General features: G+C 36.2%; 1 protein-coding gene across 7 annotated transcripts in view; it reads left to right on the plus strand.

The window, feature by feature from the left end:
* Window positions 1–2,868: 2,868 nt before the first annotated feature.
* LOC132284322 (ABC transporter C family member 13) overlaps window positions 2,869–22,648 on the plus strand; it is a 45,703-nt gene continuing 25,923 nt past the window's right edge. For 2 of the 7 annotated variants that reach the window (XR_009472248.1, XM_059786417.1), the window contains exons 1-10: window positions 2,869–2,975; window positions 3,730–3,949; window positions 10,773–10,925; window positions 11,027–11,158; window positions 11,720–11,820; window positions 13,026–13,098; window positions 17,875–18,126; window positions 19,400–19,469; window positions 19,608–19,668; window positions 22,007–22,094. Coding sequence is in view for 6 of the 7 variants with exons in the window: in XM_059786417.1 (XP_059642400.1) it covers window positions 3,899–3,949; window positions 10,773–10,925; window positions 11,027–11,158; window positions 11,720–11,820; window positions 13,026–13,098; window positions 17,875–18,126; window positions 19,400–19,469; window positions 19,608–19,668; window positions 22,007–22,094 (981 nt within the window). In the remaining variant the exon portion in view is untranslated. Of the gene's footprint in view, window positions 2,976–3,079; window positions 3,523–3,729; window positions 3,950–10,772; window positions 10,926–11,026; window positions 11,159–11,717; window positions 11,821–13,025; window positions 13,099–17,874; window positions 18,127–19,399; window positions 19,470–19,607; window positions 19,669–22,006; window positions 22,095–22,648 lie in introns of those variants that run through there. The other 5 variants (XM_059786412.1, XM_059786414.1, XM_059786415.1 and 2 more) reach the window with 4 other exon arrangements.

Genomic DNA, 22,648 nt, shown 5'->3' on the forward strand with positions numbered 1-22,648 from the left:
ATTCCCGTGTTCATATTTCCTTCGTGCTACCGAACTCAAAAGTCTCTGGTTCCAACATTACTCCCGAGCTATTACAATTACAATTGATATATGACCAAAATGTGGTCGCATGTGAGAGGAAGATTTAAACTATTATTAAAATGTGATCGTTTGGCAACCATAGTTGCTTTGTGCTTTTGATTTAACCCGAAGTAGAAGTAATGTTTCTACTTTAGGGTGTGTTTAACACTATTTTGAAGCTTGTTTGGTAACATAAATTTGTTACAAGATTTTTTAAAGCAAAAACATGAGTGCATGTTTGGTAAAAAGTGTTAGCAAATTTGAATGGCTAGCTAAAAATGTTAATTTAGATTTATTTATTTATTTTTGAACAGTACTTTGCTACAGTGGGGAAATAAACAAAAGCATCATTTTGATACTTCTAATTTTTGCCTCAATTTTAGAAGCACTTCGATACTATTCAAATAATAACAAATGTTACCAAACATGTTTGAACTATTCAAATAATAACAAATGTTACCAAACATGTTTCGTGCTTTTGTTTTACTACAGTACAATAACAAAAGCAAAAAACAAGAAGCAAAATCATTTGGTACTTTTACTTTTGCTACAGTTCTAGAAATAGAGATTAACTTCTGCAAAGTATATTAATTAGCCACATCCATCAGATATATAATAGATCATTTTTGTATATATATAACGGTATGATTTGAGAACGTAGCGATGATTAGTAAATTTTTCGAACTATTGATATCCTGTTTGCATTATCCCTTATTCTCATTTTTTTCGATTCAAGGAAGCTTTATTTCATTACAACACCAATTGATCCGTAATCAATTGCTCATAATTATGCAATCAAGATACATAAAAACATAAATCCCCAAAGTTAGAATGATCAAAACATAATACTTGAATTCGGGCTACATTAATGCCCTAAGAAAAGGTCCAGTGACATAATAGGTATCTTTATTTAGTTCATTTCATTCAAAGATTCAATTTTTACTCTTTAAAACACTCTTCGCAACATCATAGAGAATTCGAATAAATTTAACTCAAAACTTTCTTTTTTTTTCAAAAATTCAATCTTTATACATTAAAAAGGTCTAGTGATATAATATGTATCTTAATCTTATCCTCGTAACTACTTTTGTCCTTATCCTCATAAATATCTCAGTCCTTATCCATATCCAAATAAGTGCGCCGCCATGCCTCGATCAATCGAAGCAACAGTGGGCAGCTCTGGAAATAGAGAATTTTAGGCATAGCTTTTAAAAAAAATAAAAAATAAAAATGTTTAGGGCTTAGGTGAGCACGTGTGACGTGACGACCTCAGTGGGTGCAAGAGCACTAGTAGACTATCATATTAGGCGAGTTATATACGTACAATCTCATATAACCTAGATGTGAAAAGATAAAGAGTTATATATGCACGTGTTACTCTAATTGATATGGACTATTTTAAAGTAAAATTTAAGGATAAAATTGTAATTACAAATGATACGATAAGCATGGTCACAAGAAACATTACCCAGAAGCCGAGGAAAAATGCTATTTTGGTCAACCATAAAATATAAAAGATCAATTACTATGTTGCTGACAAAATAACTCCAATATCAGATACGTAGTGAATAGTTAGGATTGTTTTTTTGGTTAACTTTTGTGTACAGTTAATTAAAATTACTATAATTTTGCGAGGATTACTACTACTAAATTGACATAAATGCGAATACACACAATTTATAATCAGAAAATATAAGTGCGTGTTGTTTTTTTCCTTGTCGTCTGCAGTGTGCTTTTGTGCAAATTAAAGTGGAACACTGATGTGAATGGAGGTGCACTTGCCACGTGTAAAGCAGCTACATATATAAACGTGCGAATCTTCAAATATTCCCTCTGACACCTGATCGACCAAAGTATTTATATTTTGTCCATCTTATCCCTGCATGAGAAAGCTATTGTACTCAACAGCAGCAACCTCTCAAGGTCACAGCAACCTCAAACGCCCAATCACCGATTGCCACATAAGGAATTTGTTTTATAGTACCACCTTTGATTCATGTTGAGAAGAGCGATGTTGGGTTGTCGGGTCCATAAAATTATTTCATTGCTAAAATTGTGTTTGGATTGTAAATTTTGGACCCAAATTCTTTTTAGTAATATTTCTTATTGTTGGTGAATTTTTTTTTTTTTTTTTGGATAGAAGTGATGAAACTCACCTATCAAAGAGAGCTTCATAAATTTTACCTTGATTTCAAACGATTTTTTAAACAAAAATGTTAAACATCAAACACAATCTTTATTACACATTATAATAACAATAATGTTAAAGTATTAATAAATTGAACTCCGACTTGAATCAAATATGAGCTTAATTCGATTCTAACTCAATTAATTCAAAAATAATGAAAATTCAAATGATAAACTCATGTTAATCTATATTAATGATGATGATAATATTTTATTAAATATTAATAAATCCAGTAATTCAACAAATTTTAACTTAATATTTACTAATCTAACATGAGTTATTAAAAGGCATGCATTCTAATAGTGTAACATCCTTGAAGAGAAGGGGAGGAGCTGAAGTCGAAGTGTGAATAATAAAAATGTGTGTGAGTGGGGAGTGTAAGTATATTTCTAATCAATGTAAAAAAAATAAATAATAATAACAATAATAATCTAAAATGAGTCTAATAATCAAATCGAGTCCAAATAAACTCAAGTGGGTTTAATTTTAGAGTAAACGTATAGCTGGGGTTGATGGATCAACCCGTACCCGTCCAGTCCAGACGAGTTGCACCGTTTTTCCGTTCACTTTCATGTCTGTAAAGTTGGCCATTAAATGCATGCACTACAAAAGTGCACTTTGAAAACGTTTGTTGACTCTGGCTCTCAGTGTATTGCGTTGGTCCTTCAAAGCGTGGACGAAGAACAGACTTGGAGTCATGGACCTCATTTGCCCTAATTCTCCATCTGTATGCAATTTTCTTTTTAATTCCATGAAATTTTCTTTTCTCATGTACTTTTTTTTTTTTTAATTGTGTTTATTTATTTTCTCTGAACATTCACATTTGTTTCTAATTTTCTTTATTTATTTTTGTTTTTAAGTTTTTTTTTTTTTTTTTCTGAAAATTTAACTTCGCTCTGTTTGGTTGCTCAAAAACTAAGTTAAAAAAAAATAACGAATTTTTTGAACTTTAGGTTTTTCATTTGGCTAAACAATTATCAGTTATGCTCTTCACTTTCTTTCTCGTCAGTTTTCTAAAAAAAACGAAGAGGTGTTAAAACCTACCATTTTATGTATTTTTCCCCCAATTTTTTTTTTTTTAGAAAACAAAGCATAACAAAGCTTGTTTCGGTTTTGAGAAAATGTAAGAAAGAGTGGAATAGAATTTCATGTGTTAATTTTACAAAAGTTGAGATCATAGGAAGTAGTACATTATGCTTAACTATGCCTAATACAAGTTGTATGGATTAGCCGAGATAAGTTTTTCGTTCTTTTAAAGATTGAATAATATGAATGTAAGTCTTTCCTTTTTCCTTTTTCTTTTTTTTTTTTTTTTTTTTTTTCCGACTTTTTTGCACTATGTTTTCTTGGGAACCACAAAGAGAATACCAAATCTGTATTTCTCAGCTTTCTGATTTATACAACAATGTACTATTAATGATTCTGATAACGTGTGTGTGTGATTCTTATTGAAATTTACCACTTATGTTTCTGGTGTTCAGGTATGGGATGGAAATGGACTTTCAGAGTGTTTCGAGAACATATATCCTTTATTTTATGGATTTGATGTTTATTTCTCTTTGACAAAAGGCATATTGGTAGTGGTTATGATTTGATTTCCTATATGATCTTACGATACTAGGTTTTGGAGGAAATTTAGTGACTCTAGTTATGATTGCTGTACTCGGAATTACTAGAACGACTGTTGGAGGAAGACGGAGGGTAAGTTACCATTTATTTCCCCTGATTGGCTTTTTAGCAGAGGAATAAAGTACTAAAATCGACTAGATGGGGCTAAAGGTTCTAATTTCTATTATTTATCTTGTCGCTTGTGAAATAAAATTTGTCTAGTTGTTGAGAATATGTGTGACAATAAGATACAAGAAACTGCAGCAGACTGCACCTGCCAAATACAATGTCATTCTTTCAGTCTTATGGATTGTAGGCTGAGGTACTGTTTGAATTGTAATGCAGAAGTACTTATTTTGCTACAGTGATTAAAAAAAATTGCTTCAAAATTTTATCTTACAAGTGCTTCCAGAATGCGAATTCGAGAGTTATGTAGAATATATTTTGAACTAATGTATTATAGGGTTGCTATCATAATTTATAACTGTTGAATCTTCTCATTTGCTATGTAGTTTTTGGATTATTTAGCATGTTTTTTGTGGGTATTGAAGGCTAATACATGGCATGAAGGGGGGACATGAGGGTGGTTAGAAGAGGCGAGGTGAGAGGTGAGAAAGAGATGGGATCATATGCCCATCGAAATGGAGAGAGAAAGAACCCTTGCTCATAAGTGGATGGGTGTATATGGAGAATGTCACAAGCCTGAGACTAGGCAATGGTGAAGAACAACCGAGTGGATAGGACATGTGTTCAACGCATTGTTACTCTCAAGGAGGAACACATCTCCATAATCTTTTTTCTAGGGGTGCATGGTTTGGTTCGGTTTCGTTCTAAGACCAATCAGAATCAAACTAATCTTAACGATTCCAAAAATATTGGAATTGAACCGATCCGTTGGAAGCAGTGGAACCGAACTTTAGTGATCGGTTCAGTTCTACAGTTTTGGACTTTCGTATATATATATATATATACATACTAGTAAAATGAAAAACCTAAATTTGAAATATATATATATATATATATATATATATATATATATATATATATATATATATATAGATAGATAGATAGATAGATAGATAGATAGATAGATAGATAGATAGATAGATGATGATGCTATATATTGTAGTATATGGTAAATTATATTCTCTACCAATCAAAATTGAACAAGTGTATCATACATTTTAATATATATCTTTTTATACTATCAGTTTGGTTTAGTTTGGTTCGGTTCTTTGGAACTCAAACTGGAACCGAATCGTTCAATTATAGGACCGGACGGTTTGGTCCGGTCTGGTCTAGTTTACCGGTTCTAACGATTTTTTGTGCACCCCTACTCTTTCTCATTCTTTTTTGGTATAAAGCTGTTAGGTAGAAGTTGGGCTCAAATGGTGTAAGGGAGATACAATAAACCTTGGTGGCCTTGACACTCTTCCTTTAGCATGCCACAGTGATGAGATCCGCTTGGCATCACCCCTTAACTAGCACTTCTCTCTTGGTCCACCAAAGTTCAAACTATTTGAAGGTTCCATAATGATTTTTGAAGACATGATTTGGAAAATGCAGTCGCGGAGCCACATAGGGTCCCGTGGGGGCGGCTACCCCCACTGGACTTTCTTATTATGTTAATTATCTATGTATATTTTTTTATCAGTTTCAAAAATTCGCTACTAAAACCTTGCAAAATCTTCAAGAGAGATCCAACAATATTCTAAAATTAACTCTTATTAACTCCAAATTCAAAAAAGACCCATAACTTTTTTTTTCCTAAATAGAGACCCATAACTTTTTTTTCTTAGTTGGTACTCACATGCACATGCCTCCACTGAGGCTTGAACCCCTGATCTCCCTTTGGGAAGTAGGGGCTTGGTATCTCCACTGAGACCCATAACTTTCTCTCTAGTGAGCCCCACACTACAAGATTCCAAAAAGATTTTGAACAAAAGTCAAACTAGTCATTACTTATATATATGTATATCAACTTTCTGAAAGAGAGAGTAGGCCTCGCAAGATTGTAAAAGATATAAGTTTATTGAATAGAAGTATTGTCAATCAATGCTTTAATTTTTGCATTTATTGTTTTGGTTATTTTTTTATATATTTTTTTATTGATAAGGAAAAATTCTTTTTAGGCAATTTGGACCAAGCTGAATAGAAACATGTAGGGGTGGGACCCACCCTGGTATGTTTGTATTCGACTTGGGCTGAATTGGCCCATAAATAACAAAAATCATTTATTGAAGGTTGCCCCACTGAAGTAAATTCTTGCTCCGCCATTAGGAAAATGGCTACCAATGAGGTGCCTACATGGAAAGAGGTGGGATGTGAATGCATTTTTTAATAAGCATTTATATGAATGCCAATATTAATATAGGATCATATGGCATAGAGTCTCTGATGTGTGTTTTTATTTATCAATAATAAAATACCACTCGCAATAGAACGAATCCTTGTAGGATAGGGCTATGTTGAGGGTGTCAACTGTCAAACCTCAAGGACTGTGGTGGTTTATCGTGTCTTCAATTAATACTATTTTAATTTTGAAATAAGATATTATTTGTTGTGTTGTGCTGTAATTCAATGACATAAAAGAAAATAACGGAATAAAAGGATTGAGATCAAGAGAAGAAATATTTAGGGATTGACTTTACCACGATCCGCCTACTATGGTCAACTGTTCAACATTAGGATTTCAACAATTATGCATTATATGGAATTAAACTCAATAACATTCATTTAATTCAGATTTAAAGAAAGATGTTTCATTGAACTTAACTAACTATAACATATCTTCGGTTGGCACGAATTATCTACCTACCTACTTTTAACTAATTTTGTAGTTTAACTCGTTTTCCCTAGGCATAGACTATGAAAACATTCATTCATGAAAAACGTTTGACACCATTGCATGATCTCCATTCTTATGTCCGATAAGCCTCCACCAAATACCGTCCGATAAGAATGGGTTGAATATAATCTAAGAACAATTAAATCTAAGACAAGGTATTAATTATCAAAAAACTATGTAATCATTAAAAACCAATTGAATTAAGTCAATTGCCCAAAATCATGCAATCAAAATACACAATATATTAAATTGCCAAAGTATAGAACAGTCAAACCATAATATTTGGATTCGGGCTACATCAATGCTCTAAGAGAGGAATTAGCTACTCATGACGACGCAAGATATCATTTGTGTGTTGTTGTGGTCTTCATCGCCATGGACCGCCAAAACTCCTTTTGGATTTTCTTCTTCAAAACCCTAAAAGCCGCCGTGAGAGAGAGATTGATGGATTTTTGGATGGCTCCCTTAATGTGTCTTCTCCTCTTCTTTTATAGTGGAGAGCAAGTCCCAATCCCCTTTGGATTGGTTTTACAGCTTTTGGTAACAATTGGGCCCATAAGGAAACAAAGAGGAGTCAAAATATATAATTCCCGCATGTATTTTTAACCTTCAGGACGTCAGAGCTCGAGCTCTGGAGTCAGGGCTCGAGCTTAACCTATCAGCAACTTATTCTGACGTTGTAACGCAATTTTGACACATTTAGAGCGCGAATCTCGAGATGGCTATTAGAGACAAAAACATCGGGCTTCGAGTCTTCTTTCTAGAGCCGCTGAGTTTGCTTAATTTGGAGTTTCGAGTCAAAAGTTATGCCCAAAATACTGAAGCAGGTCCAGAGTTTTCAGCAATGCTCGAGCCCTGAGTGGTTGTGCTCGAGCTTTCTGGGTTAGGCTTGAGCTTTGGAGCTTGGGCTCGAGCTCTAGGAGCAAAATTTGTCGTGCTCGATCCCTCCTTCATGGTGCTCGATCCCAGGGTGTTCGGCTCCAGCTCTGGGGCTGTGGGAGGTGTTAGTGCTCGATCCCTGAGGCTTGACACGAGGTCCTAGGAGCTTGGATCAACTTTTCACATTCCGATGCATCATGTGCCCGAGCTTTTAGGCAAAGGCTCGAGAACCCTGTGGTTGGGCTCGAGTTGTGAGGGTCAGGGCTCGAGCTTTCTTACCTTTGGAATTTCTTGTCTTTTTTTGCTGAGCTCGAGCCATAGAACTGAGGCTCAAGCTTTTGAACTTGAAACTCCCTAAAATTCACCATTTTGACTCTTGGCTTGCTTTGAATGACCGGCAACGACTCGATCTTTATCATTCTTTTCATCATAAAAGCTCGGTTTTAACCGTTTCTTTGGGAAAGTACCTAAAAATACGAAATACACAGAAATCAGTCTAACAATGGATAGAAGTATCATTTTAGATTTTAACATACGTATATTTAGGGGCTCGAATATGCAATATTCAGCCCTCATCAGTCTTTTCGTTAATTTGAATGATTGAATTGCATTAGATCAAGCAAGTGGATGCTATGGTTATGACTGTTTAGAAGGTGAGAACAGATATATCTCTTGATGATTAACTATAGTTTGTGTGATGAAATGAGTCATCATGGAGTGGGAATGGTTGGCTTGAAGCTGAAGTTAATGTTGAATTGCTCAAACTGAAGTTAATGTTGGATTGCTCAAGATGAAGTTAGAGGACAACATGGTGTATATTGTTTTTAGATGGCATGAAGTTTGAGGAGTTCAGGCCATCATTGAGGCAATTGAGTATAGTGAAAAAGCAAGAAGGAGATGGCATTATTGGGCCCGCGGTGTGATTTCTAACTTGAAAGACACAAAGGCAAATATCATAACACTCATTCCTGATTAGGTTCAATAAGTTGGACTGGCATGCATATACTGAGTAAAAGCGTTGGGGCACAATAAAGCATACAGTGAGGATAAGGTGCAAACTGCAAAATGTAGATAAAATACTTCAGCGTGACAAGGTACTAGGTCATGGTGAAGCAAGTAGAGAATAGTGGTGTAGCGAAGTGCTAAGAGTGTCGGAGCATCAACTCATGGTGGACCATTTGAGTTTTGTAGAGCAATCAGAGTGTCTCAGAGCAAAAAAGAGTGTGGTAGAACAAGATAGTGTTATAAAAATCAAGGGGTACAAAAAAGTGCCTTAACGGCATGACATATACCCAACTGACTCCTCACTAGACTCGGTGATGTTTGATGAGTGATTTTATTTCTCTACGGGGTTTAAGGTGGAACACAATGTTTTTTATGCAAACCAGAGGTCACACTATGGCCCTGTACCTGGCTCAAGGAGCTTTCTAGGACATATTTCTGACCAAGTAGGCATAAATGCGTTAAGGTGCATGTGTTCAGAGGTGTCTTTGTAGGGTTTTAAAAGTGGTGGAGATCAAATGTGCATCGAGTTGCAATGGAGATCAAATGCGGACTCAGAGTGTCAACACAGATCAAATAACATTTAATGATCTCGTGTCTGGGTCTTAAAATTGAGGTACTACATTTTGCTTTCCAACAAAACAGTCCGTACCAAGATAGGTATAAACTGTTTTGATAGGCTGACACTGCTTGAACTTGGTGAAATGACTGCCTTAAAAAACAGCGACTTACACTTGAAATATTGAAGCACACAGGAGCTTTTTGCCACATTTAACAGTTCCAAACATTGCCAAATGCCAATGGCGAAATAGCTATAAATAATAGGCATGGACCTCTTCACTATAAGGATAAAGGCATCTGGGGTTACACTCTGGGTTGCTATGAAGTTGTAAATGCTACACAATGAGTTAGCCATGAGCTTATTGACGAGTTGAATTGATAAGATACAAGGTAAATAATAATTTAGGGAGGTATCGGTGGTATGAAATCATGTTATGCTGCCATGGACTTGCATAATGAGATCTACATTGCAATAGCTTTTCCACCCACAAGAATATTGCATATAATTTGAGATAAAAAATTAAACGAATTAGAAAGCAAGGAAAGAACATAGGGAGTTGACTTCAGTCCAATATATATAACGTGGCAAATAGCAGCAAAATTTGAAGGCAAGTTAAGAGTGTGGAGGTGATAGTGGGCATCAGTACACTGGTGGTCTGCACAAACAACCATTTTTTGGTCAGGATCCATAGGTCATGTTATCAAGAAGGAAAAATTTCTGGTTTGATCCCCAAAGGAGTCACTAAAATATGGGTATGAGGTTTGTGCATGCCATGCTGAGAGGACACAGAGAGGATGGTTGGAAGAAGAGAGGAGGAGAGGAGAGAAGTGACAGAGAGAAAACCCTCAGGCTTATAGAGTGTGGAGAGAGACGATCCCTTACTCATAAGTTGAGGGGTATTCTTAGACATGGCCTATTTGTGTGTGGGGTCTAGGCACATGTAAAAGACAAACAAGGAGGTACAGAGTATCTTTATTAAAGAGAGACATGCGTCCATGATAACCCCACTGTCTCCAAAGGTATAGATCAGCTAGCTAGAGGTCAACACTCATGGGATGTAAGAGAGATGGGCCACCTGCTGGGCCCCTGATACTTTGCACGATCATGTAGTGGGATCCATATGACGTAACCCTTTAAATTAGCAGTTCCTCTTAGCCTGCTAAACCTCAAACCGTTTGAAGCCCTCCTAGAGTGATATGTCTTGGTATGACGTGGAGAATGGTTGCCAATGTTGTGTCTATATTGGAGGAGGTCGGTTCAATGGCTGTTTTGTTTGGGAAATTGCTTTTACACTTCTCCATAATGGCGTTGCTCTGTAATTGTTGATTCTTTTGATTATATAAATTAATAAAGGAAAATATAAGGGATTAAAACTATCAGAATGATGGTTAATTTTCTCTGAAGTGTTAGTGTGCAATTTCTTTGTGTTCCCATACATAACCTGTAACTTCTATGCTGCTATTTTAATCTTCAGTCTTGCAACAAGCGTTCTTTCTTCTTCTTCTTCTTTTTTGGTATTTTAATTTGATGAGTTAAATTAGTGGTACTGGGGCCAGGGCTCTACCTATACATTTTCATCTGAAGGGATTTTTACCTTGTACTAATGGTTTTCTAAAATTAATCAGATGTACTTTACAGAGAAGATCTTGAATCTTCTAGCTGCTTTTGGAGCATGTGTGGCATTCTTTGACATGGTTTTGCTGTTGAAGAGAAAGCTAAATGGTCACACTATTTTTTATCATGAATGGTTTTTTAGATGTTCTCAATTCTCAATTTGGGTAAGCTTTTAAATGTTGGCTACACTACCATGAAGCTTTTACCTGATAGTTTCCTCTTTGTATTCTGAGCTTTGCTTCGGGTGTCATTGTGTTACACATAGGCTACCATTCTATTCATGTCAAAGTGTAACAAGTGGTTTGCTATCTTTTGCAATCGTATCCTTTGTTTTTGGTGGATCATAAAGCCACTCTTGGGTATCCCTCATCTGCAAACAACTTTTTCTTCATTCGAGGTACTATTTTGTTACATGCTCTGCAGTAATTAGATTATTTGAGTAATGATATATATAACTTGCTTTGTCATTTCTAGCTTTCTCTCTTATCGAATTATGGATATAACATGCCAAGATAGTAGGTCTAGATTATGAACTTGGAATATAGGAATATTGACAAGTAAAGGATAGAAGGAAGAGAAGAGAGAGAGAAAGAGAGAGAGAGAGAGAGAGAGAGAGAGAGAGAGAGAGAGAATAATGGAGAGAAACCGATTGAGAGAGAGCTCATTAGCAAGAAAAAGTGAATTACATATTTTGCGGCCCTGTAATACATAATATTATAATCTCAACAATCTTAAAGTTCACTAACAGTTTTAGATCATTCATATTACAAAACAAATTGGTGAGAAGGTCCTTTAAGTATTTGGAAACCCATTTGTTAAACAGTTATTGGAACTCTTCCTAACAGAATTAAATTAGTTCTTAATGCGTTAGCTGCTTCATTTGGTTACCTCAGAAATAAAGTGCTTGTATTACCTAGTATATTGTGGATTGCAATTCATTTGAAGTTCTATGTGGCAGGTTTTAATCTGTCTCAAAGAGATATGTGTTATTTTGGTGGATATCATGTTTGGCATCTCCATTAACATTATCAGGATAAAAGAGGCATACTCCAGAAGCAGGTACAATAATGTGGTCGTCCATTCTTCTGCAGTTCATTGGTGCTATTTAACTGGTCCCTCTTATGGTTATCTTCTAGGATTCGGTGGTCAATCATTTAAATAGTATTAATCATAATATAAAACATCTAGGTAAACAACATACGCGAAGATTGAATGTATCAAAGCAGCAAGGAAAAGCAAGTACGGGAGTAGAACATTCAGGAGAAATGAACACATTCATTTAAGCTAAATCTGCAAATTATTTGTGATAGTGAATTTGAATTTAGAAATTTAATTAAATCCAACAAGATGGGTTAGTTGATAAAAAATTAATGTCATTTTCTGTAATCAATTTTTAGTACAATCGTTTTAGTGAATCATGATTAACGAATTTTGACTTATTGGTTTGTTATAACTTATACATAGTTGGGTTAAAATTAGAAGGCATGATATAAGGATTTAAACTAAAATGTGATGTTGTAGCCTGAATTTGGTGCTGGGTCGCAACTCGACAACCTGTTGACTGAGTTTTGTGTGGGCCTAGAGAGACACTGAAAATCGCAAAAAAGAGAGAGGGAGTGAGAGCTAGGGTTTGGGGGCTGAAATTTGTAATCTCTAGTTTTTCGTATAGTGAATTCTTTCATTGGATCTTCACCGTGAACATAAGCTTTTCCGAACCATGTAAATCTTTGTGTTCTTTGTGTGTGGTGTGTTTATTTTCTGTTGTGTTTCTTGATTGTTTCTTGGGTTCACTGCGTTTGTCGTAACAGAAAATATATATATATATATATATATATATATATATATATATATATATTTTTTTTTTTTGATAAGTTGTCGTAACAGAAAATATTGCTGCGTCTGTTTGGGGGTAACAGTTTTAATTTATATTTTTTTTATTATTCATCAAATGTTTTGTTTCATAATTTCAACCCTGTGTGTGTGCGCGTCGCACATCTTCATGGATCCTCGCTATCAGAATTTAGTACTATGACCAATTAACCACTGGCTGGTTTCCTTACAGAACTTTTCCTCTCTTATGAGATTTAAATTTAGGAACTGAAGAAGGGGCATTAACTTTTTATTACTGAAAGTGAGCATACCATAGCATGCAAATTAAGTAACTCATTGGTCCAGTTCTACTTTACATGTTCGTTATCCTAGTAATTGGTTTTTATAGTTATCCTACTATTATGATCCATCAACTGTATTATGTTTACATGCAGAAAATCTAGTTCAATGGAAGAGCCATTTATCTCATGTGATATAGACATTGAAGAAGCTCCTCCTAGGGACACTGTATGGTGTTTTTATCCCTAAAGGCTTGTTTTCGTAATTTATATTTATAGCTACTGTTATGTAAATGTCTAGCAAGCCATATATTTCATTTGGCCATATGGAGAACCTATAACAACTCTAACCATGTATTTTTCCAGTTCAAATTATTTTGGCTACTTGTTTCATTGGAAAACCTCGTTCATGGAAATTTTAGGACTTCCAATATGGGACTTAGAATGTTGAAAAAATAGTTTTTTCTTTTTTTTCCTTTTTATTGTATAACTCAAAGAATGGAATATAATATGTGTATTTTCCGTTTTCTTTAGTGCAGATGAATAAATTTCTATTCTCTCTTGTTGGCTAGTGATAGATTAATCCCGAATAGATTTTCAATATTTTAGTTCAAATAATTGAATATCTTAAGTTAAGTTGGTGGGCGTGAACTTTATCTTGAACAATTTCAATATTCCATTTTTCTAATATTCTGTTGTAGAGTTTCTTGTGTGTGTGTGTTTGTAGGGTACTTGGAAGATACTGGCACCAAAATATGTTTTGATTTATGCCTTCCGTAATTCAAGTTAGAGCATGTGGTTAGTTGAGGTTTTATCGAGAGTCTCTAGGAATGATTCTGATGCAATGCAAGTGGAAGTGGACTTTCTTGGACTGAAATTGTATTAATAGGGGCAGCATTGTTCCAAGTTGAACTCAACAGTTTTTCTACTTCTCCCTTTCTTTTGGGATTGAGTTGTGGGTGTTGAAGCTATTCTCTAGCTTGATCTAGCTCTCTGTATTCCCTTCTTATAGATTTTATTATCTATTTCACAGCTGTTTGCATTAGATGGTATCAGAGAAGGTTTTGGTCCAATGGTTGTGTTGGGTTATCAGATCTCTCTTAGGTTTTGCAACATGCCACCAAGGAGAAGAAACCCAACTCGCAGACCAGCCGTTCGGCCTGATAAAAAAATAATAGTTGATCAACAACAAGTGCTTGCTGTGATAGAAGGTTTAAGAAGGTAGATTGAAGCTTTAGCCCAGTGCGTTACACAAACCGCAACCTTTTTGCGGCGACCTATGTGGGCGGGTGCAAGACACTGGGCGAGCTACCACACTTGGTGAAGGTGAAGTGCTTATATGTACTAGTTCTATCTCCAAATGGTATGGGGATTTTTGGGGTAAAACCCAAGAACAAAACCGTAAGAGCTCAGGCCCAAAGCGGACAATATCATACCATGTGGTGAAGTAAGTTGTTATAAATGGTATCATTGCCTGAGCCAAGCCGAAAGTGTGGCCAATAGGGACGTTGGGCCCCTTAGGGGGGTTGATTGTGGCAACTTACGTGGGCGGGTATGATGTGAGCGGGTGCGAGACACTGGGCGAGCTACAGGTTGCACAATCCCACATCACTTGAGAAATGTGAAGGTGAAGTTGAAGTGTCTATATGTACTAGTTCCATCTCGAAATGGTATGATGCTTTTTGGGGGTAAAACCCAAGAATAAAACCATGTAGGCTTAAGCTTAAACTAGACAATGTCATACCATGTGGTGGAGTGGGTCGTGACACTTTTCTCAAGATGGTATCGAATCTAAGGAGGACAATCTGGAAGAGGATTTTGTTAATATTTTTTTGCAGAAATGTAGCACCTACACCAATACCTATTTCATTTGTGTGTTTCGTAAAGGAGGGTGGGAGTTTGGGATCCGGTTGAGAGAAGATTGGTTGGATGGAAGAAGCAGTATCTCTCGAAAAGCGGGAAGGTTACTCTAAGAGTACTTGTTCGAGTTTCCCAACTTTTTTCCTCAATCTCTTCTAGATTCCTTCCTCTATAGCTGAAAGACTCGAGAGCCTCCAACGGAACTTTCTTTGGGGTATCCAAGAAGAGGATTCAAGTATCATCTTGTCAAGTGGGAGCAAGTTTGTAACGACCCAAACTCGGGGGTCCGGATCATTACCCGGATCCTTATCCGAACCTGAGGTCAACTAAGGGCTTCACAGTCAATTCCAAGGTCAATATATAAACAAGTACTCATTATAAAGTGTACAGTGCCTCATTGCATACATAAGTAGCTTGGAAGTGGTCATGCAAGACAAAGAGTCAAGGAATAGGGTGAGTGCAGGAATTGGTCAGCGTAAACAGGTTTAACGTCAACTGTTTTAACTCCCAGTCTAAAAAGGATCCTTTTTGCACATAACCAACATCATAGCCTTGGCACTTTAGACATAGAAAACATGTATCAAGTCAAAACATTCATACATTTTTACATTAGCATAATTAAGCAAGTAGATTACATATAAACCACATAGAACACATCCATAGAAGAGCTTTAAACTACACTATGTTATAAAACCAATTCAAGGAGGAAATTCACCAAGAACAAAGAAATTGAGCTTTAGAAAACCCCTACATTTTAGAAGCTCAAATGATCACCAAATGAAGGCCTAACCACACCAATGAAGAGAATATGACGAGGAACAAGTTTCCCTCTTGAAGCTTCACCAAAACCCTATTTTCAAGGAGAAATTTCAAAAATCAAGGGGAAGAAATGGGGTTGATTTTGACATCAATGGAAAGCTCTCATCACAAGGATCACTTCTCTCTTCTACAAAGCTCTCACAAGTGAGCTTCAAAGAAAGCTCCCATGGAGGAAAAATGGAAGAAGAAAGAAAAAGAAAAGAGAACGAAGGAGGAGGAGGAAGAAGAAAGAAGCAGCTCTGGAAATAAGTGGAGTTCTGTAGAATGTATAGTGTACTCCACATGACTAACATGCCCTCCTTAACTCCTTAAACCACAACCATGCGAAATACCAAATGTAACCCCACATATAAGACAAATAACATATAAAACATTTAAATAAGTCAAGAAATTAATTTCGGAACATTCAAATTTGGGTGTGGGACCCATTCGCAACCTCCTGGACCAAAAATTCAAAAAATGCAAAAATGACCAAAATGTATTTCTAAGAGTCCTAAACTCAAAGAAATACTCAAAATCACCCTTATAAGTCTCGTGACACACTAACCAATGCATAACACGCAAAGCGAGACACAAAAATAAAATAATCCGAAAAATCAGAAAAACAAGAAAAATGAAAAAATGCAAAACATCACAAAGTTTGCAGGCCTCTCCAGATGGGTGGACTTTGGATTAGGAGGTTGGTCCCTTTCAACAGGGCACTCCTTGGTAGGTGGCTGTGGAGATTTGGTAGCGAAAGTCATCGTTTATGGAGGAGGGTTATTTCGTGCCGCTTTGGGGAGGAGAGAGGGGGATGGTCTTCGAAACCGGTTAGATCTGTTGTTGGCGTGGGAGTGTGGAAATGCATTCGGAAGGGTTGGGATGAGTTCTCTAAATATATTAGGTTCAGAGTTTGGGAGGGCAGGGATGTCTGGTTCTGGGAGGATTTTTGGTGTGGAGATCCCTCGTTATCTTGTTTGTTCCCAAGACTTGTCAGGATAGCTGTGGATAGACATGCTATGGTAGCAGATTGTTATCGGCTTGATATTGGTAGGCTTACGTGGGATATGCATTTTCGGCGTTCCTTTCATGATTGGGAACATGATGTTTCTGGCCTGCTGGATTTGTTGTATAGATAGGATGTGGATGGTAGAGGGTCTGATTCCTTGATTTGGGTGCCGTGTCCTTGGAGGAGTTTTGAGGTCCGTTCTTTATTTTTCTACCTCGCCGGGTTTCATGGATCTATTTTCCAGTGGAAGATGGTGTGGCATTCAAAGGCTCCTCTCATAGTGGCGTTCTTTGCCTGGACTGCAGTTTGGGGCAAGATTTTGACCTTGGACAATTTGAGAAAGAGAAGATATATCATTGCTGTGGATCACATTCTTTTGCATTGCCCTATGGCTTATGCCTTCTGGAGCTTTATTTTTGGTTTGTTCAGTGTTCAGTGGGTCATGCCTCGGTCCTCGAGGGATTTGATTGATGGTTGGAGAGGCTTTAGTGTGGGGGCCCATGCTGGGGACTTTTGGAGGGCGTTTCCCTTTTGTGTTTGGTGGTGTATTTGGAAGGAGCGGAATAGAAAATCTTTTGAGGGGGAGGAATCTTCCATTGGGGTGCTAAAATTTACTATTATTAGTTCTATTTTTAGCTGGGTGATGGGGAGAAATTGTACATCTTTAGATGAAATCATGGATTTTTTGGGTTCCTTGGGTCCCTAGGACCTTTCTTTGTACAACTTTCGGGATTGCGTTCCCCGTTTGAACGCTCTCTAATATATTCTTTATTTATCAAAAAAAAAAAAGAAAATGGCTTGACGGCAGCAGGTTTTGAAGTTCAGCACCAGCAGGCCAAGGTTTTCTGTATGAAAATGTAATGCAGCCTTGTTTCTGTCTAGACTAGAGCTAGAATGGACTCGAGATGGTATTTCAAGTCTGCTCAATCCATAGGAAAAGCTCACAACACCCAAGTGAATCATAAAAGGGCTGCCCATGGTATTAGGACATATGATCTTGCACACCATGCCTACTTCTTGCATATTCAGTTAATTCTTTTCATCGTTTACAAGAGTCGTCCAGATTGTTGCATTGGTTGGCATTGTCTTTCATATGAGCTTTCTATGTACTCTTACAAACTGTTAGCTTCTTATATGTAAATTTTTAATCTGCCAATTCCAATAGGTAACTGCTATTTTGTTTTTGCAAATATCCTCCGGCATTTATAATATAAGGTCAATTACAGGAGTGTTGCATGTATAAAAGGTGCATTTAAAGCTTAAATTTGAAAGTGGTATGACACTTTTTCTTTACCTTCTTTTTTTTAAACTGATTTTTTTTTGGCTTGGTTGTAAAAGGGAACTTCTCTCAGCTATTGGCATGTCCTTGCATTCAAATCTATCACATCTGTGATGGAACGTGGAGTGATAAAGCAGCTTGACTTTGAAGATTTGCTTCAAATACCTGTTGATATGGATCCTTCATCCTGCCATTCTACGCTTCTAAGCTGTTGGCAAGCTCAACGAAGAAATAATTTCCCCCATCCTTCCTTGTTTAGAGCAATTTTTTCTGCATATGGATGGCCATATTTTTGTCTAGGTCTGTTAAAGGTATGATATTTTGTTAGTTAATTTCCCCCTCCCATCTGCTAGATAGCCAACATAAGGGAAAAAATATAAAAAAACAAGAAAAGAAGAAGAAAAATACAAAACAGCTCATATTTCTTCTCTATGTAACAAAGTCACTCACTTGAAAAAAGAAATTTATTTTTTGATAGTTATTCTGTTTTATGATTCTCAAACTTGTATGAAGTGCACATTGCTCACCACAACTTTCATTTATCAGTCATTAACTGCTTAACATTATGCTCGTATACACATGCTGTGTATCAGAGACAGTTGCTGGTGTGAAGAGGAAAGAGAGGAGGAAGAGAGATTCATTGAGAGAGGCAAATTGGTATATGTCTTTATGAGAGAGAGGGAGAGATTAACCCAGTGCTGATCCCTCCTAAGTAAGGTTTTGGCAGGAAAAGATTGGAAAACAGATCTAATTCTGCAGTCAAACTCAAACCTGTGTCTACACACATTTCAGTCAAAACTTTCGCCATTGCACCAAGAATAAGGTCAACTGTGAATTTGTAAATTTTTCATTGACTATGACTTTTATAAACCATTTTCTAAAAAATATAGAAATACATCTAATTTTTTATAGAACTTAATTTTTTATTTTTTACAAAAAAATTGGAATATGGATTAATAATAGTTTTTCTCAGGTGATAAAGTTCCTTTATTGGTAGACTTTTCAATTTAGTTTCCCTAATGTCTCAATGTCATTTCCTGTATTTTTATTGGTTGTTCTTTTTATTTCTTGCATTTCTTCCCTTTATTTTCTCATATATCTTGCAATTTGAGTAGGAGATGACTGCAATTTTTATGTGTTTGTGAGTCTAATATATTGGACTGTCTGAATGTGTGGGTCTGTGTGGAAGAATAATAGAGAGATAGCTCTATATTAGGTTGTAAAAACACATACACAGTTCACTTTCTTCTCGAGTTTCTTTTTGAAGTAAGGAAAGGTAGATTCTGGTGGAAATGTCCCAACTTGAGTCAAAACGGGGTTTTGTCAGCACAGTTAAAACATGTCAATTATCAATAGTTGATAGGGAGAGAATTTATATCAGATATTTTTATTGAATATATTATCATTGGATTCTGTTCATTTATTAGGGCTGGTTGAAATGACATGCTCTAGCTATTTGATATCTGAAAATTTCTCGAGTCTCTTTTGCCTTTTAAATTACAATCTATTTAGTGCAACTTAATGGAGAGTTATTTTGTCAAATGCTAGAATGTTGAACAATGTCACTATTTGAACTGTTTGCAGGTGCTTAATGATTGTATTGGTTTTGCTGGACCCCTGCTTCTCAATAAGCTCATTCAGTTTCTCCAACAAGGTATATATATTTGATTAGTTCTTTTACTCATTTGTTGAAGAAATAGCAACTGATATGCTTGATAATTGAGATTAGATCTTTTACTCGTGTGAACTTATATTGACAGATTTGTTTTGTTTTTATTTTTATTTTAATCAGGTTCTCAGCATTTCGATGGCTATATTCTTGCAATATCCTTGGGCCTCGTATCTGTCCTAAAGTAACTCTGATTTTTTGTGTATTTTTATTTCCTTTCTGATTCTTGTGATTAGGTGCTGGTCTTTTTTTTTTTTTTAATTTTTTAGAACCATTACTTTTGAACTTATTCTACAGTGAAAAACACCAACATTTGTCTTGTCATAAAAGAAACTGAAAAGAACATATTCATTAGTTTTGTGTGTTGAATTACTGGTTTAATTTAGTCTGAGTCAAAAGGGTACTTAGTCGGACTTAATTTGCATGATTAGAATTTGGTTGGTTTGATGAAGGATGAATGCCGAGAAGAGAAAAAAAATAGGAATAGAGTAAGAAAAAGAAGTAGAATGCAGAGTGACTTAGGTTTCTTTCTTTCAAGCTTTTTTTATATCACACACAAGATGCATTTAGTTAGCTGGATTTGAGGGTAGAAGTGGGCATCACCTTCATGTTTGGTGTGCACTATTGGAATCTGGAATCTCATTCCTTTGGAAATGAAATATCCTCAAATTAATGGTATACCATTTCCACCAATAGGGAGGTACTCTCATTGTATTTGCAACAGAATAAAGAACGGATGTACAAAAGGAGGGTTGACTATAATTTTTGTCGTCCCAATTATGAATAGTCAACAAAATTTATCAAACTTAAATTAACGTAGCTTGTTAGCAAAAACTGGTCCCCTGGGAACCTTCCGGGGTCGGTTATCTCTGACTTTTGGTGTCGATTACATAAATCTCATTCTTTTTCTTAGGGCATACTTCAATTAAGCCATACTCTTACCATATCTTTCCTTATTATCACAGCCCAAGTTTATTTTGGCTTTCTGCTTCCCTCTGCATCATTCACAATATGGACCATATTACTCTTTCTCACTGATACAATTGTTGTTCTTTAGCCATGGCCAAACCATCTTAGTAAATTTTTTCTCATTTTATCTCCAAAGAGTGCTATTTCAATCATTTTTAAAATGTAGTTGCTATCACGAATCCTACCATTTCTACTCTTATCACTAATCCATCTTCACATTCATATTTCGACCATATTCATTTCATTAACATATGGCAAATAAAGTTAATTATTCAAAATTGTTAGTTGAATATTATACAATAGAATATATAAAGACAACTTGATAATAATTATTTTATGGAAGTAATATACTAATATGTAACCTCTAAAACCAAGTTGTAAAGAATAAGTTAAATGAATCCCTATGCTTTTCTGGGTCCGAAGTTTGTTAAAGAAATGGGGAGGACGTGATTCACGACAGTTCAATATGAGGGCCTTTTAGGAGAATGAGAATGAGGAAGAATTAGGACAGAATGAAGGGCAGGACAAAGGCAGTATCCTGGTGATGCTTGTTCTCCGCCTTTGACATTCTGATACCAATTTATAACACCTTCACACGTGTCAACTGCTGGCATACAGGCTCTCTGAGCTCGCCATGTGTCCTGCCTTTTCACCATAATTGACGTAAGTAGGTAGAGTGTCCTCTGAGACGTCATTCCTCGCTTACTCCCACATGGCTGGCCCCTAATTCCAACGACCATGCTACCATCATCCCAAATCCCTGTATGAGGGTATGACACTATGCTATGGGGGTCACACCATAATCGTTGTGGTCAAGCTGCTGTGTGCACATGATCCTGATGTCCTGATCCATGTCAAGACAACCTGATTACTCAATATTAGTAAGATGGTCCTGGGCATGCTGCACCATGGTAGAGTGTGATCACTGTACTAGAGAATAGAATGCTAATACTTGCCTTCCCCAAGCTTAGACCGTGAATACAATGCTTGTGGTCTAGGATATGAGTTGAGTACCGTCATTGTTATTCTGTCGTCTTTTCTCGTGAGAGAAAGATAAAGGGAGACTGAGGTATGGCTTGGACGCCTTACTCGCTTCCCTGGGATGTTGATGGGTGCACATACCACAAGCCTGAGTTGGACCATAAGAGGTAACGTTCGTTGTCTAATTTGGAGTCTAAACTCTGAAGAGCCGTCCCTCCATACAGCAATGCGCATCTATCACCATGTGATCATTGTGATGCCTCTTTATATTGTAAGCATCACTCTATTTTCTCTCATCTCTCATTCCTTTATTTTTCTTTAGGCCTCCGGGGACTTCCACATCTTGCTGCACTTTATCATTTTTTCCTTCATTATGCTTTTGCTATTCTTCCCTTTATTGTGTAGCTTCACAGATGATTTTATACAGTCTTGTTGAGTGTGCTGTAATAAGACCTGTCATGTTATGTAAATTCCGTCATATATGTGCATATGTTGTCTTCTCTTTTATGCATTCTTTACACTATTACTGTATTCAGCTGTTAGATTTTGAGAGTATTTGCTCAATGGTGCAGGTCCTTCCTTGATACACAGTATAGTTTTCATCTTTCCAAGCTGAAGTTAAAGCTAAGATCTGGTATTATGACTATTATCTATCAAAAGGTTAATCTCCTTCGTTTTCTATATAAGTTGCTCACACGAACTTTATATAATGTAGTCCATTTGATATTATTATGCACTGGTCATTAATTTGCTTTACGGATCCCTAGATAGGGATCTATTCCTTTTCACTATGATCAGTCTTTACAAGCTGTCATTTGTATTCTACACGGTTGAAAAACTCCTATGGGGTGTTATGTGATAATCAGGTTGCTAGATAATGTTTCCGATAACTTGATTTTAACAAGGAGGAATATTTTGTTCTGGACTGCTCTTTTTATTTTTTTTAATAAGTAAAAATATATTAGAAAAGCGTTCAAAAGGGGAACGCGTCCCTAATACACAGAAACGAAAGACCTAAGGACCAACAGAGTCCAAAAGATCAAAAAAATCATCAATCGAGGAGCAAGCGCTGCCTCTTACATAACAGAAAAGAGAACGAAGAATATGAGATTTTAAGTTTGCTACAGACGATTCCTTTCCTTCTAAATTTCTGTTATTTCTCTCTTTCCAAGTACACCACCAAATAGTGTGGGACGATCGTCCAAAAATCATGA

Source organism: Cornus florida, unplaced genomic scaffold (genome assembly GCF_030987335.1).
Source record: "Cornus florida cultivar Cherokee Brave unplaced genomic scaffold, ASM3098733v1 CherokeeBrave_3.0.0_Hap2_Chr11, whole genome shotgun sequence".
NCBI lineage: Eukaryota > Viridiplantae > Streptophyta > Magnoliopsida > Cornales > Cornaceae > Cornus > Cornus florida.